This window comes from Notolepis coatsorum (genome assembly GCF_963971535.1).
Source record: "Notolepis coatsorum genome assembly, chromosome: 1".
NCBI classification, from domain to species: domain Eukaryota; kingdom Metazoa; phylum Chordata; class Actinopteri; order Aulopiformes; family Paralepididae; genus Notolepis; species Notolepis coatsorum.
The window spans coordinates 88592294-88609796 of NC_140165.1; the positions used below are offsets into that span (position 1 = coordinate 88592294).

The 17503-nt window shown below is 44.1% G+C and overlaps 1 protein-coding gene across 1 annotated transcript in view; it reads right to left on the reverse strand.

Annotated features, from left to right (window-relative positions):
• Positions 1–17503, reverse strand: part of LOC311246089 (uncharacterized protein) — a 103608-nt gene that overhangs the window by 73719 nt on the left and 12386 nt on the right. Inside the window, exons 5-9 of the mRNA XM_084336163.1 lie at positions 7503–7591; positions 5963–6062; positions 5820–5863; positions 3954–4031; positions 1667–1863 (exon numbers count right to left, since the gene is read on the reverse strand). Of these exons, the coding sequence (XP_084192289.1) occupies positions 1667–1863; positions 3954–4031; positions 5820–5863; positions 5963–6062; positions 7503–7591 (508 nt within the window). The remainder of the gene's footprint in view (positions 1–1666; positions 1864–3953; positions 4032–5819; positions 5864–5962; positions 6063–7502; positions 7592–17503) is intronic.

The following is a 17503-nucleotide window of genomic DNA, read 5'->3' on the forward strand; positions in this document are numbered from 1 at the left end:
GATGTTTATCTAAAGATGTTCAACTGTGAGGTGTATGGGAAATGTGCTCACCGTCTTCTCCAGAGTCAGACAAGAAGATAGATACCAGTTCCCTCTCTGTGCGTTCAGTAGAAAGCTATCCGGCTGCAAGCTAGCCTAGCACAGCACAAATGAATGGAAGCGGATACGGATCAGCTAGCCTCAACGCCAAAAACACGACAGAGGTTGAGTACTATCGCGGTGATGCATTTTGCACTCAAAGAGTGATTTGGATTGACTTTACAACTGCAAATATACAGGGGCTGTCCAAAAACCTTCAAAACAGACTTATATGGTTATTAAGTCTGAAAGGTTCAACTGACGAACATCAAGAGACTACTATGTCCCTTTCTAAATAAGTGTGTTGCACATGTGGAAATACAAAAGCCACAAATGGTAAATGGCTGCATTTATATAGCAGCTTTAACCAAAGCCCTTTACAATTTGTTCCTCACATTTTACCCATTCACTCACACATTCACACACCGATGGCGGAGGCAATCATGCAAGGTGCCAACCTGCTCATCAGGAGCAGTTAGGGGTTAAGTGTCTTGCTCAAGGACACTTCGACACACTTCCCGGGAGGAGGGGGAATCAAACCGGGAACCTCCGGGTTACCAGACGACTGCTCTACCTCCCGAGCCACTGTCGCCCCACAAGCTGCCAGCATCCTGATTCCCTAAAAGCTAGGGCTGCACAATTAATTAAAATGTTATCAAGATCATGACCCAGTTCAAATTTGTATAAATAAGACTGTTTTGGAGTTGCTGAAAGGTGTATTTCTTCAGTTCTGACAGAGCTAGGCTAACAGTTTCCCCCCGTTTCCAGTTCTTGTGCTAAGCTAGGCCAGCGTGCAACTGGATCTCTCTCCGTGTACAGAACACACAGAGATTAAGCGTAATCTTCTTATCTGACTCTGGGGAAGTGAGTTTCCCAAGATGTTGGGAGTGTCGTCCTGAAGGGTTCAAATGAGGATAATGGGTTCAAGTAAGGGTTGAAGTAGAGTTTGAGACGGGATTACAGATGGATGTTTGGGGTTCTGAGTTCATGTCCTCAATGCAGCTGTAGCCAGTTCATGTCCTCAGTGGAGCTGTAGTTAACAGCTGACTACCCCTGTCGTTTGTGCGCGTGCGTGTGTGTGTGTGTGTGTGTGTGTACTTGCTCAGGAAAACAATTGCTACTTAGTTATTTTGTGTGTGTGTGTGTGTGTGTGTGTGTGTGTGTGTGTGTGTGTGTGTGCATCTACTGCTGATCTATGTGTCCCTGTCAAATAAACTAAATAAATAAACATATTGAAGCTACAACAAGCTGAATTTCCAACTAAACATATTATAAATGAGACCATTGGCAAAGATTAGTAGCCTATTTCTCATGATAAGACCTCATAAGTCTGGTTGTTTGGAAGCAGCCTGGAGGGTGAACAGCCCCTTCTAATCGTGAACGTCGTGGAGATGTTTCTGTTAATGAAGAGTTTAGTTTGGAAAGACTGCCTTTGCAAAGTAATGCCGTTCAGCAGAACTCCCGTAGATCCGACCTAGTGGCGAATTATATCAATACCAGATAGAGGCTTTGCTAATGTTGGTGGTTCAAAGATATCCACAGCAACTTTTTTTTCTTCTTTTTTTATAAAAAAAAATGTATACAGTACCAGGTATCTCCTTGATGACCACCCGGCTAAAGTCACAGGTGACGTCAGGCAGCAGGTATTGCCGCGGGTCGCCGATCTCGTACACCAGCTGTTCGGCAACGACGCCAAAGGAAACCAGACCTCCGGTCTTTGGCGGCTTGGAGAGAATGAAGGAACCGTCGCCGGAACATTCTACCACCGGGAAGCCCATGTTATCCCTGAGAGGAACACCGTTTTATTAAGACAGTATTTTTTATATTGTTTTTGTTATAAGCCCTAATCATTTGGCATAAGCTATTGATGGCTAGTGTATTTGTTTGGCTATTGTGTCACAAAGTAAATAAACTCCCTTTGAAATGGTGACCGCTGTGTGTCATGTATGTTTAACACTTTGATTGCCTAAGGCTAAATTCATGATATACCATCCCTTGCCAGCTCTATTTGTCTATGGAAAAGTTCCCCTTCTTTGCAGGGCTATAACTTTTTAAATTCTATTGCTAAATTGCCATTATTAGGGCCCATTCAAGGTCCTATATGTATTGTTCATTGTGTAGCAACGTTAAACTTTTTCATTCACATATTCATAGTAAAATATGGTCTAAAGTATAAGTATGTTTTCATCTCTTTCTGCAGCTTTCTCCAGAACGTGATTTATAGCCCCAAATGCATTATATTGATGATGAAATACAGTTTGGTAGGAATCTGTGCGAGATCAAAAATTTCAATAGGACGTACTTCTAGAAGTTTCTACGTATCATCTGATGATGACCGGATGGGCGGGGGATCGTTTATAATTCCGTGGGCAGCGTTATATCATTCATCTAGTGTGGGTGATATGATCATCAGAGCAGTTTATATCGAACACGTTCAAAAATAACGCTGAATCTTACCGTATCTTCCTCGCGCCGTTGGACGATGAGCATGGAACTGAAATATTCCTATTATGGGATGTAGAAATACGCGATCTATTTCTAGGTTGTATAATAGTATATACGTCCAAATCATGTTGTTTATCGAGTTATTGGCAACGGATCGCTATGTATTGTGTCGAGATCGAGTCCCGGGACCTATAGAGAGTGCCCGGAAGTAATATGGACGATCAGCACTTCAACCACATAACTTCCTGTTTGGCGCTTCTGCCGATCGGCCACCAGATGGCGCTCTTGAACCGCTAGAGGTTTGAGAGGAGCTCAGAACTGTGTGTGAAGGCTGCGGATGGAAAATATGATTCCGATCACAGATTTTTGAAATATTGATATTAAAGACGAGTTACGGCGTCCTCTGCAACTTGAGCATGGCGGGGAAGGACGCCTAAACACGTTTTCGGCACTTAAAGTGTTAATGTAGATTTATTTTTATTTGTATGTCAGCTCGTTGACTGCCAGAGTGGAGTGGACTCAACACTTTGGGGACTTGAGACTCGACCTGGAGATTTATTGACTCGATTACAACACTGCTACCGGTATACAGGTTCACCCGTTGTACCCCCCCCCCCCCCCCCCACGGCAGAGCACCTGGAGGAAAGACATCGTCAGTCACTGCCTGGCTACTCTCTTTCTCTTTCTCTCTCTCTCTCTCTCATTACCAGGTATGGAGTTCAGGTATGCTGCTGTCAGCGGAGCAGCTGATAGACGTCTGTGGGCCGATTACGTCATCTATATAACCCCGCCTCAGACGTCATGATGCTGCCAGATTGTAACTTCGTGTTTTCCCATCCGATACCTGGCTCTTCACCCTGATCTCGTGCTTGGATAACGTGTTCTGCCCCTCCTTGCCTATCCCCGGAACGTATGAGGACCTGAAACCCATGTATGATCCCTTGCCTGTTGGACTGCCTTGCCCCTGCCTACTCCCTCTTATTACCAGAGTACCCGTTATATTATCGACCCCTGCTCGTCTGACTACCCCGCCCCACACACACGCTCCGTGGGCTGTACGAGATCCCCCCCCCCCCCGTGTCCCTCGATTCCTGCCCGGATACCTGACTACTCCTAATTAAATATGCCCGTGCTAACGAGACCTGTCTGCCTTTCTCTTGTCTGCATATTGGGTTCAATACGTCTAGCCGTGACAGCCATGCGAACACGGAGAGACTCCACACAGAAAGGCCTCCCGCCAGGATTCAAACCCCAGACCTTGTTGCTGTGAAGCGACAGTGCTAACCACCGCGCCGGCCCAAACAGATGGTGGGAAACAGAGGTTTATAACCCCTCCAGTGTGGCAAAGACAGAAGGACTTTGATTTCTGACATGTAACATCTCTCTGGATATCAGACTCTAGCTTGTTATTATTGATAGTACAGTCTTACCAGTCGGGAACTGTGTGCCAATCAGTGAAGACTCCTCCAGTACTCTGAGCCCCACACTCTATCAGATGACCTGCCAGACTGACACACACACACACACACACACACACACACACACACACACACACACACACACACACACACACACACACACACACACACACACACACACACACACACACACACACACACACACACACACACACACACACACACACACACACACACACACACACACACACACACACACACACACACACACACACACACACAGGGTTCAAGCTTTTAAAATATCTGTATCAGCCGATTAACTCATTCATGGCCAACCACGACTATCGGGTTATCACGCCATGCGTTAAGCGCCAGAACCCGAGTATAGTCGGGTTTTCGATCGTTTATTCTGTGTATCATTGGGACTCTTTCTGAGACGCCGAGATTGCAATGCCGGCAATCAAAAAAGTGTGTTACATTATATATGGTCCGGGCGGAGAAATGGTACCCGGGCAAGTGAAAGGCTTCATTCGAGCCCGTCCAGCACACTTCATGCATAGTTTGTCCCATTTCATGTCAGGGACCCGATGGACAACAATACTGGAAATCGCGATCAGACAATTGGAATATTCTTTTTGCAATGCCTCCTATCAAAGGTAAGGACTATATGACATCAATCCTACTTTTATCCTACAATGATTTCACATCGATCGCAACGATCAACGTATGTAGTATTCAAAACGTATGCCGTTGCTGACGATCAGAGCATCACAAAACGACCCCCCCCCCTTTGATGCCTTCATGATGAAACATAATATATACCTTTGATTTGGAAATAATATTGTGTCCAGCTGAGCAACGCAAACGACTTTCACAAAATGCACATAGCGCTCCATAACTCAGCTTCCAGGAATTAGCCCGGATCACTCTGAAACTATACAATATTCACGACGGGATAACACGTGAACGTATACATGAAAGAATTTACTATTTTTTACATGTTGGACGAGAGATAGTGTTAAAGTTATGTGATGTATACGATTGCATGTAACTGTCTAACTGTTTCCACAAGAGGGCGCTATAGGTGGAGCTATTGACGCTGGCGCCAGGTAAGAGGGTATTTAAGGGATTGTTCCCTCCCTCTCTGTCTCTTCCCACCTACCTCTCACAGAGAGAAGGTCTCATGTTGGGTGCAATGTGAAATAAACCACGCCAAAGGCTAAAGAGAAACCTTGTCGTCATGACCATATTATTGTCGCTCCATAGCTGACTCTGTCAACAGATAGTGACAGTCAAATGAGCCATAGTATTGTCTCCATAGCTATAATATAGAATATAGCTCTGCAAACATTGTGACGCACAGTGAAAATGGCTATCTTTTAAAGTGTGGCCCATTGACTACAAGGATGGAGATAATGGCTGGCGCTGAATGAGTTAATAGGAGCGATTTAAATAATGACAATTTTCACAGGCTCTGTCAGGCCAATTAGCCATATAAAAAAAACATAAGGAATACATTTCATTGTTCAACTTTTATATATTTTAAGAGTTATTATATTTACCATATGTTCTTTTAAATGTGTTAGGGTTTGTGTTACAGTACATTTTTGTGTCATCAGTGTCTTTGTTTTGTGTCATTACCTCAACTCCCTATGTCCCCAGATATATATATATATATATATATATATATATATATATATATATATATATATATATGTGTGTGTGTGTGTGTGTGTGTGTGTGTGTGTGTGTGTGTGTGTGTGTGTGAGTGACTGAGTGAGAGAGAAGAGTTAGAGAGAGATACTGTAGAGAGAGAGAGAGAGAGAGAGAGAGAGAGAGAGAGAGAGAGAGAGAGAGAGTTTGTATGTGTCTGTGTACCTTCCTGCTGCCAGTAAGTCATAGTTGTTTTGTTCCCAGCCAAACTGCAACAGATAAAAACACAGACAAGTTACAGTACATTCTGTTTATCTCTCTCTCTCCCCCCTCTCTCTCCCCCTCTCCCCCCCCTCTCTCAGACTTACTGTGTGCATGAGGGGTCCCAGAGCCACAGCACTGTCCACACAGCGACCTGTTACTACGATGTCAGCGCCGAGATCTAAACACCTCTGGATAGGTACAGCACTGTGGAGAGAGAGAGAGAGGGGGGGGGGGGGGGGGGGAGAGAATGGAGGGATTAAACAAATCATTAGCTACTATATCAGCCTCCAGATGTAGAGACCTTTGAATGAGAACAAAACCAGGAAGAGATGGAGCGAAGGAGGGAAGGAGGGATGCAAAGGGAAGGACAGGCTTCAGGGTGAGTGTAATAACTTCAGGGTGAGTGTAATAACTTCAGGGTGAGTGTAATAACTTCAGGGTGAGTGTAATAACTTCAGGGTGAGTGTAATAACTTCAAGTTTCAAGTTCAAGTTTCTTTAATAGTTGTCATACAGAAGTACAGAATACTTTTATACAAAATGCTTCTTACTGTTTCGCTCCAGAGACTGTGTTAGACAAGATAGTATGAAATAAAAATAAAAATAGTATAGCATGTAAAATAGAAGTGAAAAAAGAGGTCACAGTGTTCAGTATAGACATATGTACAATGTTCGATGCAGAATAGAAGTAACTGAGTTACCATACAATATACAATATACTATGCAATGTACTAATATACAATACTATATAGTGCAGAGCAGAAATGGGATGAGGTACAATTTAGGTACAATTTAGGTACAATTTACAGTAAGGTGTGCGAGTTGTAGTGCAAATCCTTTGCCAATAAATATAAAGTGTAAAATGTGTTTAGGTGTTCTAAAGTGTGTAAAGTGGGTGCTGCAGTGAGTTGCCCGTTTAAAGTGAGTGTGTGCGTGTGGATGTGTGTGCTGTGTGCATTTGATGGTTGCTGCATAGTGTTTATTGTTCGTTGAGCAGCCTGATGGCCTGGGGATAGAAGCTCCTTCTGAGTCTTTCTGTGCTCGCCTTAAGACTCCGGTATCGCTTGCCTGACCGCAGCAGTTCAAAGAGGCAGTTGTTCGGGTGGCTGGAGTCCTTGATGATTCTCTTAGCCTTCCCCCTGCACCGCTTGTTGTAAATGTTCTGGAGGGTGGGAAGCCCCCCTCCAATTGTGCGTTCGGCTGAACGTGTCACTCTTTGTAGTCTGCTACGGTCTTGTGCAGTGCTATTCCCAAACCAGGAGGTGATGTTGCCAGTCAGGATGCTCTTGATTGTACATGAGTAGAAGTTCCTAAGGATCTTCTGACTGACTTGGAACTTCCTTAGGCGCCTGAGGAAGTAGAGGCGTTGTCGTGCCTTCTTCACAACACTGTCAATGTGTGTGGTCCATGTCAAGTCCTCGGATATGTGGGCTCCGAGGTACTTGAAACTGTTCACTCTCTCAACCGGTGCCCCGTCGATGCTTAGGGGGCTGTAGTCCTTGACCCCCGACCTCCTGAAGTCCACAATCATCTCTTTTGTTTTGCTGAACTGTTTTGCTGAACTTCAGGGTGAGTGTAATAACTTCAGTGTAATAAGTGATGTCGTCACAACATGGTGTGTGTGTGTGTTTGTGTGTGTCCTTACCCAAGGTATGCATTCATACTGTGAAGTGTTTTGGGTATGTGCTGTCTACTGCTCCCGTCCGCCATCTTCACCTCAGACAGAGAGCCTTTCTAGAGGAGAGGAGAGGAGAGGAGAGGAGAGGAGAGGAGAGGAGAGGAGAGGAGAGGAGAGGAGAGGAGAGGAGAGGAGAGGAGAGCATGAGGCATGGGGCATGGGGCATGGATGTCTTGGACTGATGTCCCAGTCAATGTTTTACCCTGCCTCCTGCCCCGGCCGTCTCTGCTGAGTGTATCTGGCCTGCATCGTGTTTCTTTGGATCAACCTGTTAGACATTAATGCCGCTATCTCTATGGATGTTATGGATGTTCCTTTACCGTCCCACAGAGTTGTGTGCTCGTTGTGATGCTCTATGATCACCCTTTTGTTTCTAAAGTCGATCATCTAATGAATTAGTCATAAATAAGAATGAGAGCCTATATTAAATTTGTGGGCTGTCTCCATACGAGGAGCGGATACCATCGGGTTCCAATAACATCGTTAAACTGACATGACTACCATGTCCGCCGTCAGAAAAACATACTAATATTCATTCGTTTTTTTTTTAATTTGGATTGTGTATACTTTAATAATATTTGTAACAACTCCAAAGGCACATGCACATGATAAATATAATAGATTTCACATGCATAACTCATGATGATGATTTAAGACGAGCTTAAGATAAGCTTTCTCTAGGCTTTTGAATATATAGGGGAGACTTTGCTCATCATGAAGCAGCTGAGATACGAGAGAAAACTTGAGAAAACGCCTTTTTCTTTATCTCTTTTTTTTTTCTTTAACTTCATTTTTTAGCGTTTATCGCTTTTTCTGGTCAAGCATGACCGACAGAAACAGGTTGAATGGGATATAGATCAGGGGAAGACACTCTGAGAAAATACGGCGAGTCCGGGAGTCGAACTCGTGTACCCCAGATCCGTGACGCACACGGTTGTCCCCGACGCCGAAATAGCGCCGAGATACGCGGTGAGCTACTGGAGCTCCCCTTTATCTCTTTTGATGCACAACTTTCAAAATATGATTACGAATATTTCTGTGGGTCCAAACAGGTAGTTTTTGATGGCGAACAGATGGTTTTTCTTTTCAGAATAATAATATTAATATCTGTGAAATTTAAATATCCGTGTCCATCTCATTATCTGTGCTTTCCCTGATTCATATTGGGATTCGGTCTCATCTCTAGTGGACAGATTATAGCGATGACAATTTTAACAATATAGATCCAAAGAACACGTACATCTAATTTAGTATTTAATTTTGTGAGAAATATGTTAACGATAAGGACTTACAGGAAGGAAACACCAATAACATACATGTATCTTAGCAGAGCCTTGGGTCAAAGCACAAGAGTCAGCATTAACACATTCCCGGCCATTAGATTAGACAGGCCCCACTCTAGGACGCCAGCTTTTCATTACACCTTTTCACTGTGCATCACGTTGTTTGTAGAGCTAAATCTATATTTTATAGTATAGCTATGTATCCATTGTCATTGTCAATTGACAGTATAAACCTTCCCTTCAATATGCCATAAAGACTTTTTTTTTTCATCAATACGTTCCCGTTTTATAGCATAATGAATATGAGTGTTATATGGGAATGATCTGGGATCATTCCTGCAAAGCTAGTTATAAGGCGTTAAGCTAATAACATTAAATCGATTGGCGTTTTGTCCCTACACAAGCTAGAGTTAAAAATCAAAATGCATATGATCGGTATCATGTTCCACCATGAATGCATGAAAGGGGGGGGCAAGTCGTTTCTGATTATTGATTACCAATAATGGCATTCGTTATTACAACAACATACGCTGATCAGGGGGATGGCTATGAGAACAAGGCCCGATCAGGCTGAAATTGACGTCAAATCGCTCTTAACTGTGGCCGGTCGGATTCCAAAATGTCCCAGTTATTTGATCGCCATCTGGTAGATTGATATGTCCATTGGCTGATGCTATATTCCTTTACTGCATACTGAATTCGGCGTCGCAAAAAGTATTCCAGGCGATCGAGTGAAGCCCTCGCTTCAGGCTAACAGAAAAGTCCACCCGGAGCGAAAAAAAAAGTGACACCAGGTCTGCAACAAGGATTCCTGCATTCTCGAGACAGTGCCACTACCAGGATCTGGCCGGTACTGCACTTTCCGAGTCCCAATATGCCTTTTCCAGCCAAAATACAGCTCAGTGACAGTGAATAGGATATTAAAAACGAATAAAAGAAAAAAACTAGTTAAACACGTATATATACGTGATTGGCCGCCAAGCGCTGGCTCCCAATCACGTATATACGTGGATGGCCGGGAATGTGTTAAGAAACAGCAATGCTATCAGGTTATTTTCCAGTTTGCGATGTCTGGATTTCAATCATCAATCCAAGGTCAATATTTACAGGTTCTGTAGAGAACATTCAGCCACTAGAGCACCAGCATGTCAGGTTCTGTAGAGAACATTCAGCCACTAGAGCACCAGCATGTCAGGTTCTGTAGAGAACATTCAGCCACTAGAGCACCAGCATGTCAGGTTCTGTAGAACATTCAGCCACTAGAGCACCAGCATGTCAGGTTCTGTAGAGAACATTCAGCCACTAGAGCACCAGCATGTCAGGTTCTGTAGAACATTCAGCCACTAGAGCACCAGCATGTCAGGTTCTGTAGAACATTCAGCCACTAGAGCACCAGCATGTCAGGTTCTGTAGAACATTCAGCCACTAGAGCACCAGCATGTCAGGTTCTGTAGAGAACATTCAGCCACTAGAGCACCAGCATGTCAGGTTCTGTAGAACATTCAGCCACTAGAGCACCAGCATGTCAGGTTCTGTAGAACATTCAGCCACTAGAGCACCAGCATGTCAGGTTCTGTAGAGAACATTCAGCCACTAGAGCACCAGCATGTCAGGTTCTGTAGAACATTCAGCCACTAGAGCACCAGCATGTCAGGTTCTGTAGAACATTCAGCCACTAGAGCAGTGGTTCCCAAAGTCGGGGTCTCGGGCCGCGAGATGATTTCCCAAAAGAAAATAATTTTTTTTTTATTTTTTTTTTTTATTTTTTTTCAGGCCACTGAACTTAGAAGCAGGCCAGGACAGTGTTTCTAGTTGTATTCTAAAATTATATTCTATTGTATTCTAAAATGTGACTATATGGTTTTATATTAACTTAATAAATAAACAAAAACGAAAAATCTACTTATTTCAACGAACATTTCAAACTAAATAACAGATTATGCACATAAAACGCTGAAAACAACCGAAGCAACAATAGTATTTTAATGAGGCTATTATTATTATCATTATTATTTTGCAACAAGTTAGCCCTCTCATAAATAGCACATATAAATGAATAACTAACTTGAACTAACTTAATAGGATTGAAGTGATATTTGGCTTAAAAAATCGGTCACCTGGCACTGGCAAAAAAAAAAAAAAAAAAAGCCTGACGATGTGCATTGGGCCGCGGCTCTCTGACGCCTTATTTTCTGGGTCCCGGCCTGAAAAGTTTGGGAACCCCTGCACTAGAGCACCAGCATGTCAGGTTCTGTAGAGAACATTCAGCCACTAGAGCACCAGCATGTCAGGTTCTGTAGAGAACATTCAGCCACTAGAGCACCAGCATGTCAGGTTCTGTAGAACATTCAGCCACTAGAGCACCAGCATGTCAGGTTCTGTAGAGAACATTCAGCCACTAGAGCACCAGCATGTCAGGTTCTGTAGAGAACATTCAGCCACTAGAGCACCAGCATGTCAGGTTCTGTAGAGAACATTCAGCCACTAGAGCACCAGCATGTCAGGTTCTGTAGAGAACATTCAGCCACTAGAGCACCAGCATGTCAGGTTCTGTAGAACATTCAGCCACTAGAGCACCAGCATGTCAGGTTCTGTAGAACATTCAGCCACTAGAGCACCAGCATGTCAGGTTCTGTAGAGAACATTCAGCCACTAGAGCACCAGCATGTCAGGTTCTGTAGAGAACATTCAGCCACTAGAGCACCAGCATGTCAGGTTCTGTAGAACATTCAGCCACTAGAGCACCAGCATGTCAGGTTCTGTAGAGAACATTCAGCCACTAGAGCACTAGCATGTCAGGTTCTGTAGAACATTCAGCCACTAGAGCACCAGCATGTCAGGTTCTGTAGAGAACATTCAGCCACTAGAGCACCAGCATGTCAGGTTCTGTAGAGAACATTCAGCCACTAGAGCACCAGCATGTCAGGTTCTGTAGAACATTCAGCCACTAGAGCACCAGCATGTCAGGTTCTGTAAAACATTCAGCCACTAGAGCACCAGCATGTCAGGTTCTGTAGAGAACATTCAGCCACTAGAGCACCAGCATGTCAGGTTCTGTAGAACATTCAACCACTAGAGCACCAGCATGTCAGGTTCTGTAGAGAACATTCAGCCACTAGAGCACCAGCATGTCAGCTTCTGTAGAACATTCAACCACTAGAGCACCAGCATGTCAGGTTCTGTAGAGAACATTCAGCCACTAGAGCACCAGCATGTCAGGTTCTGTAGAGAACATTCAGCCACTAGAGCACCAGCATGTCAGGTTCTGTAGAACATTCAGCCACTAGAGCACCAGCATGTCAGGTTCTGTAGAACATTCAGCCACTAGAGCACCAGCATGTCAGGTTCTGTAGAGAACATTCAGCCACTAGAGCACCAGTATGTCAGGTTCTGTAGAACATTCAGCCACTAGAGCACCAGCATGTCAGGTTCTGTAGAACATTCAGCCACTAGAGCACCAGCATGTCAGGTTCTGTAGAACATTCAGCCACTAGAGCACCAGCATGTCAGGTTCTGTAGAGAACATTCAGCCACTAGAGCACCAGCATGTCAGGTTCTGTAGAGAACATTCAGCCACTAGAGCACCAGCATGTCAGGTTCTGTAGAGAACATTCAGCCACTAGAGCACCAGCATGTCAGGTTCTGTAGAACATTCAGCCACTAGAGCACCAGCATGTCAGGTTCTGTAGAGAACATTCAGCCACTAGAGCACCAGCATGTCAGGTTCTGTAGAACATTCAGCCACTAGAGCACCAGCATGTCAGGTTCTGTAGAGAACATTCAGCCACTAGAGCACCAGCATGTCAGGTTCTGTAGAGAACATTCAGCCACTAGAGCACCAGCATGTCAGGTTCTGTAGAGAACATTCAGCCACTAGAGCACCAGCATGTCAGGTTCTGTAGAGAACATTCAGCCACTAGAGCACTAGCATGTCAGGTTCTGTAGAACATTCAGCCACTAGAGCACCAGCATGTCAGGTTCTGTAGAGAACATTCAGCCACTAGAGCACCAGCATGTCAGCTTCTGTAGAACATTCAGCCACTAGAGCACCAGCATGTCAGGTTCTGTAGAGAACATTCAGCCACTAGAGCACCAGCATGTCAGGTTCTGTAGAGAACATTCAGCCACTAGAGCACCAGCATGTCAGGTTCTGTAGAACATTCAGCCACTAGAGCACCAGCATGTCAGGTTCTGTAGAGAACATTCAGCCACTAGAGCACCAGCATGTCAGGTTCTGTAGAACATTCAGCCACTAGAGCACCAGCATGTCAGGTTCTGTAGAGAACATTCAGCCACTAGAGCACCAGCATGTCAGGTTCTGTAGAGAACATTCAGCCACTAGAGCACCAGCATGTCAGGTTCTGTAGAGAACATTCAGCCACTAGAGCACCAGCATGTCAGGTTCTGTAGAGAACATTCAGCCACTAGAGCACCAGCATGTCAGGTTCTGTAGAGAACATTCAGCCACTAGAGCACCAGCATGTCAGGTTCTGTAGAGAACATTCAGCCACTAGAGCACCAGCATGTCAGGTTCTGTAGAGAACATTCAGCCACTAGAGCACCAGCATGTCAGGTTCTGTAGAGAACATTCAGCCACTAGAGCACCAGCATGTCAGGTTCTGTAGAACATTCAGCCACTAGAGCACCAGCATGTCAGGTTCTGTAGAGAACATTCAGCCACTAGAGCACCAGCATGTCAGGTTCTGTAGAACATTCAGCCACTAGAGCACCAGCATGTCAGGTTCTGTAGAGAACATTCAGCCACTAGAGCACCAGCATGTCAGGTTCTGTAGAGAACATTCAGCCACTAGAGCACTAGCATGTCAGGTTCTGTAGAACATTCAGCCACTAGAGCACCAGCATGTCAGGTTCTGTAGAGAACATTCAGCCACTAGAGCACCAGCATGTCAGCTTCTGTAGAACATTCAGCCACTAGAGCACCAGCATGTCAGGTTCTGTAGAGAACATTCAGCCACTAGAGCACCAGCATGTCAGGTTCTGTAGAGAACATTCAGCCACTAGAGCACCAGCATGTCAGGTTCTGTAGAACATTCAGCCACTAGAGCACCAGCATGTCAGGTTCTGTAGAGAACATTCAGCCACTAGAGCACCAGCATGTCAGGTTCTGTAGAGAACATTCAGCCACTAGAGCACCAGCATGTCAGGTTCTGTAGAGAACATTCAGCCACTAGAGCACCAGCATGTCAGGTTCTGTAGAACATTCAGCCACTAGAGCACCAGCATGTCAGCTTCTGTAGAGAACATTCAGCCACTAGAGCACCAGCATGTCAGGTTCTGTAGAGAACATTCAGCCACTAGAGCACCAGCATGTCAGGTTCTGTAGAGAACATTCAGCCACTAGAGCACCAGCATGTCAGGTTCTGTAGAGAACATTCAGCCACTAGAGCACCAGCATGTCAGTCTGTCCCAACGAGCAGCACATGTATCCAATGAGGTGCATTCCACATGGGGGTATGGGAGGTAGGGAGGGGTTACATGAGTGCAACATGTAAACAACAACATTCATTTTGGCAAATGTTATTATTGAAAAAAATATATAAATTCATTAATCATTACATGTTGCAATATTTGTATTCTGCACCTTTCTAAAAGCTCAGTGTATGTATTTTTTTTAACCGTTTCGTGGCCAACCATGTATATATACGTTATTGGGATCCGACCGTTGGAGGCCAACCACGTATATATACACATGTTAAACTCGTTTTTTGCTTTTATTCCATTTTAATATCCTACTCAATGTCACAGAGCTGTATGTTGGCTGGAAAATGCCTATTAGGACTCGGAAAGTGCAGTACCGGCCAGATCCTGGTAGTGGCGCTGTCTCGAGAATGCAGTAATCCTTGTTTCAGACCTGGTGTCACTTTTTTCCCGGTCCGGGTTATCTTTTCTGTTAGCCTGAAGCAAGGGCTTTACCTTATCGCCTGGAATACTTTTTGCGATGCCGAATTCAGTATGCAGTAAAGGAATATAGCATCAGCCAATGGACATATCGATCTACCAGATGGCGATCAATAACTGGGAAATTCCTTTTGGAATCCAACCGGCCACAGGTAAGGGCGATTTAACGTCAATTTCAGCTTGATCGGGCCTTGTTCTCATAGCCATCCCCCTGATCAACGTATGATGTTGCAATAACGAATACCGTTATTGGTAATCAATAATCAGAAACGACTCCCCCCCCCCCCCTTTCATGCATTCATGGTGGAACATGATACCGATCATATGCATTTTGATTTTTAACTCTAGCTTGTGTAGGGCCGAAACGCCAATCGATTTAACGTTATTAGCTTAGCACCCTATAACTAGCTTTACAGGAATTACCCTAGACCAATCCGATATAACGTTCATATGCACAACGCTATAAAATGGGAACGTATTGATGAAATTTTTCTTTCTTTTTTTTTTGTATTTTCTTTTTTTATTATTTTTTAAACAAACACATAAACAAACATGACAACACACGATAAGATATACAAGCATTATTTGTCAGTGCACATCCAATGAAATGAAATCACATTTTATTTAATTGTCTTATATAGGATATACCCTTAATACCTGTTATCTAAAAACCTACACACATATGCTCCAGCTCGTACCCCCCCCCTTCCGGACCCCCCATTGGATAATCCATCCATTTTCCCTCGCTCCTAACCAGACATTACCATTATATGCTAGCTTTTATTTTCTCCACCACTTTTTTTTTTTTTTTATTGATCTTTTTCCCCCTCCATTTTCCTCCGATTTTCTCCCATCCCAATGTTAGTCGTATGCCAATTCCCAGTCCCTTCCTGGTCGCTGCGCACTTACCCCCCACAGTCAGATCATCTGGGAGAGTGGAGGCTACCACGTGCTTCCTCCGACACACGTCCAGCCAATCACCGCTTCTTTTCACCTGGCAGCGCGGATTCTCATCGAGAGGGCGTAGCGTGTGGGAGGATCACACTATCCCCCTCAAGTCCTATCCGCGCTTAGCAGGCGCCCCGACCGAACTGTAGGAGTCGCTGTTTACAACGACCCGGACCCACCCCGCCAGCTTCTCCCACCCTCTAATACAGCCAATTGTATTAGTGCAGACGGCCAGCCAAGCTGGTGACAACCCCGGAGCTGTGAGCTGGATTCGAACAGGCGAATCCAGCTCACAGCTCCGGGGTTGGTGACGAACGCAATCTCCGCTCGGCCACCTAACCGCCCTTCTCCACCACTTCTAACCACAATGTCATTTTGGATTCGTTGAGACCCAAAATTCTTGCTGTAGATATTTCTTGATAGATCACATCGAGATATGTAATAATCCAGACCTTTCGGCACATTTTTTCCGGTTGGAACCATCGTGATGCTATCAGCTTTTTAGCCACTGTGATACCCGATAAAACCAATCTCTTTATCTGTGGATGTACTGCCCACTCAGAAACATCATTCAGCAGTAGTACAGAGGGGTGTACAGGTATATTCCAAGTTAAGAGGTTTGATAGTTGCTGGGTCACCTCTTTCCAGAATATCTTAACTGGTGGGCAGTCCCAGTACATGTGCATAAATGTCCCCTCGTCCCCATTTGTACATAAGGAGCATTTGGAGTCTTGTATAAGACCCATTTTTTTCAGTCTTATAGGAGTCAAGTATGTCCTGTGAATATAGTTAAGATTGATTTGTTGATGGTCCGGGTTCCTTGATGTGAATCGAATATTTGCCCAGGCTGCTTGCCAATCAAAGTCGCTTTCCAGGTCTGGTATATCCCTCCTCCAGACAGAGTCTAGTTGGAGGGTTTCATACGAGGACGTTAGTAATTGATGATAAAAATCTGAAACAAAACCACTCGATGTCTCTCTTTCATAGAAGAATTTGTGGTATCTGTGGTGTTCAATTGGTATGTCTAATGGAACACTGTGAGACTTCAAACATAGCCGTAACTGTATGTAAAAAAGCCATGTGGACTTGGTGAGATTAAATTTTTTGCATATTTCTCCATAACTACACAAACCCTGTTTGTTAAAAACATCCCCTAATGAGTGTATGCCTTGCTCTTCCCATATAGGGAATCTTATAGGTCGTTTTTCAATCAAGAGTGCATTGTTATTGAATAAGGGAGTATGATTGTGCCATTTATGTGGGTTAGGATATTTTTTTTGTGTTTCGCGCCATATCCGGATCGCATGAGTGATTATGGGGCCAAATTTCCGTTCGCATTGCTTAATTGGTAATTTGGTGTATACTATGCCCTTCAGCTTATGTGGAGCTACTATATTTTCTTCTAAATTTCTCCAGGATACTAATGCTTGGGGATCAAACCATGTTGTTAGTGGTCTTAAAGTGTACGCCTTAAAGTAGTGGTAGAAATCTGGAAATGCAATACCTCCGTCTGCTTTGTTTCTCTGTGCGGTGGATCTTTTTATACGTGGTGGTTTGTTATTCCAAATAAATTTGTATGTGGAGGAGTGTAATTCTTTCCAGTAACCCTTTGGAGAGGGTAACGGTAGCATTGAGCTGAAAAAGTTGATTCTAGGTAGGACGTCCATCTTGATTATTGATATAATAAGCGCTCTGAGTCAGAGCAACAGTCAGTCAGAGAAGAGCGCTATATAAATCCAATCCATTATTATTATTATATACGTGCCTGTAATGAGTTTTTAAGTTTCGACCACCTGACAAGGTCGTATTTGATTTTGT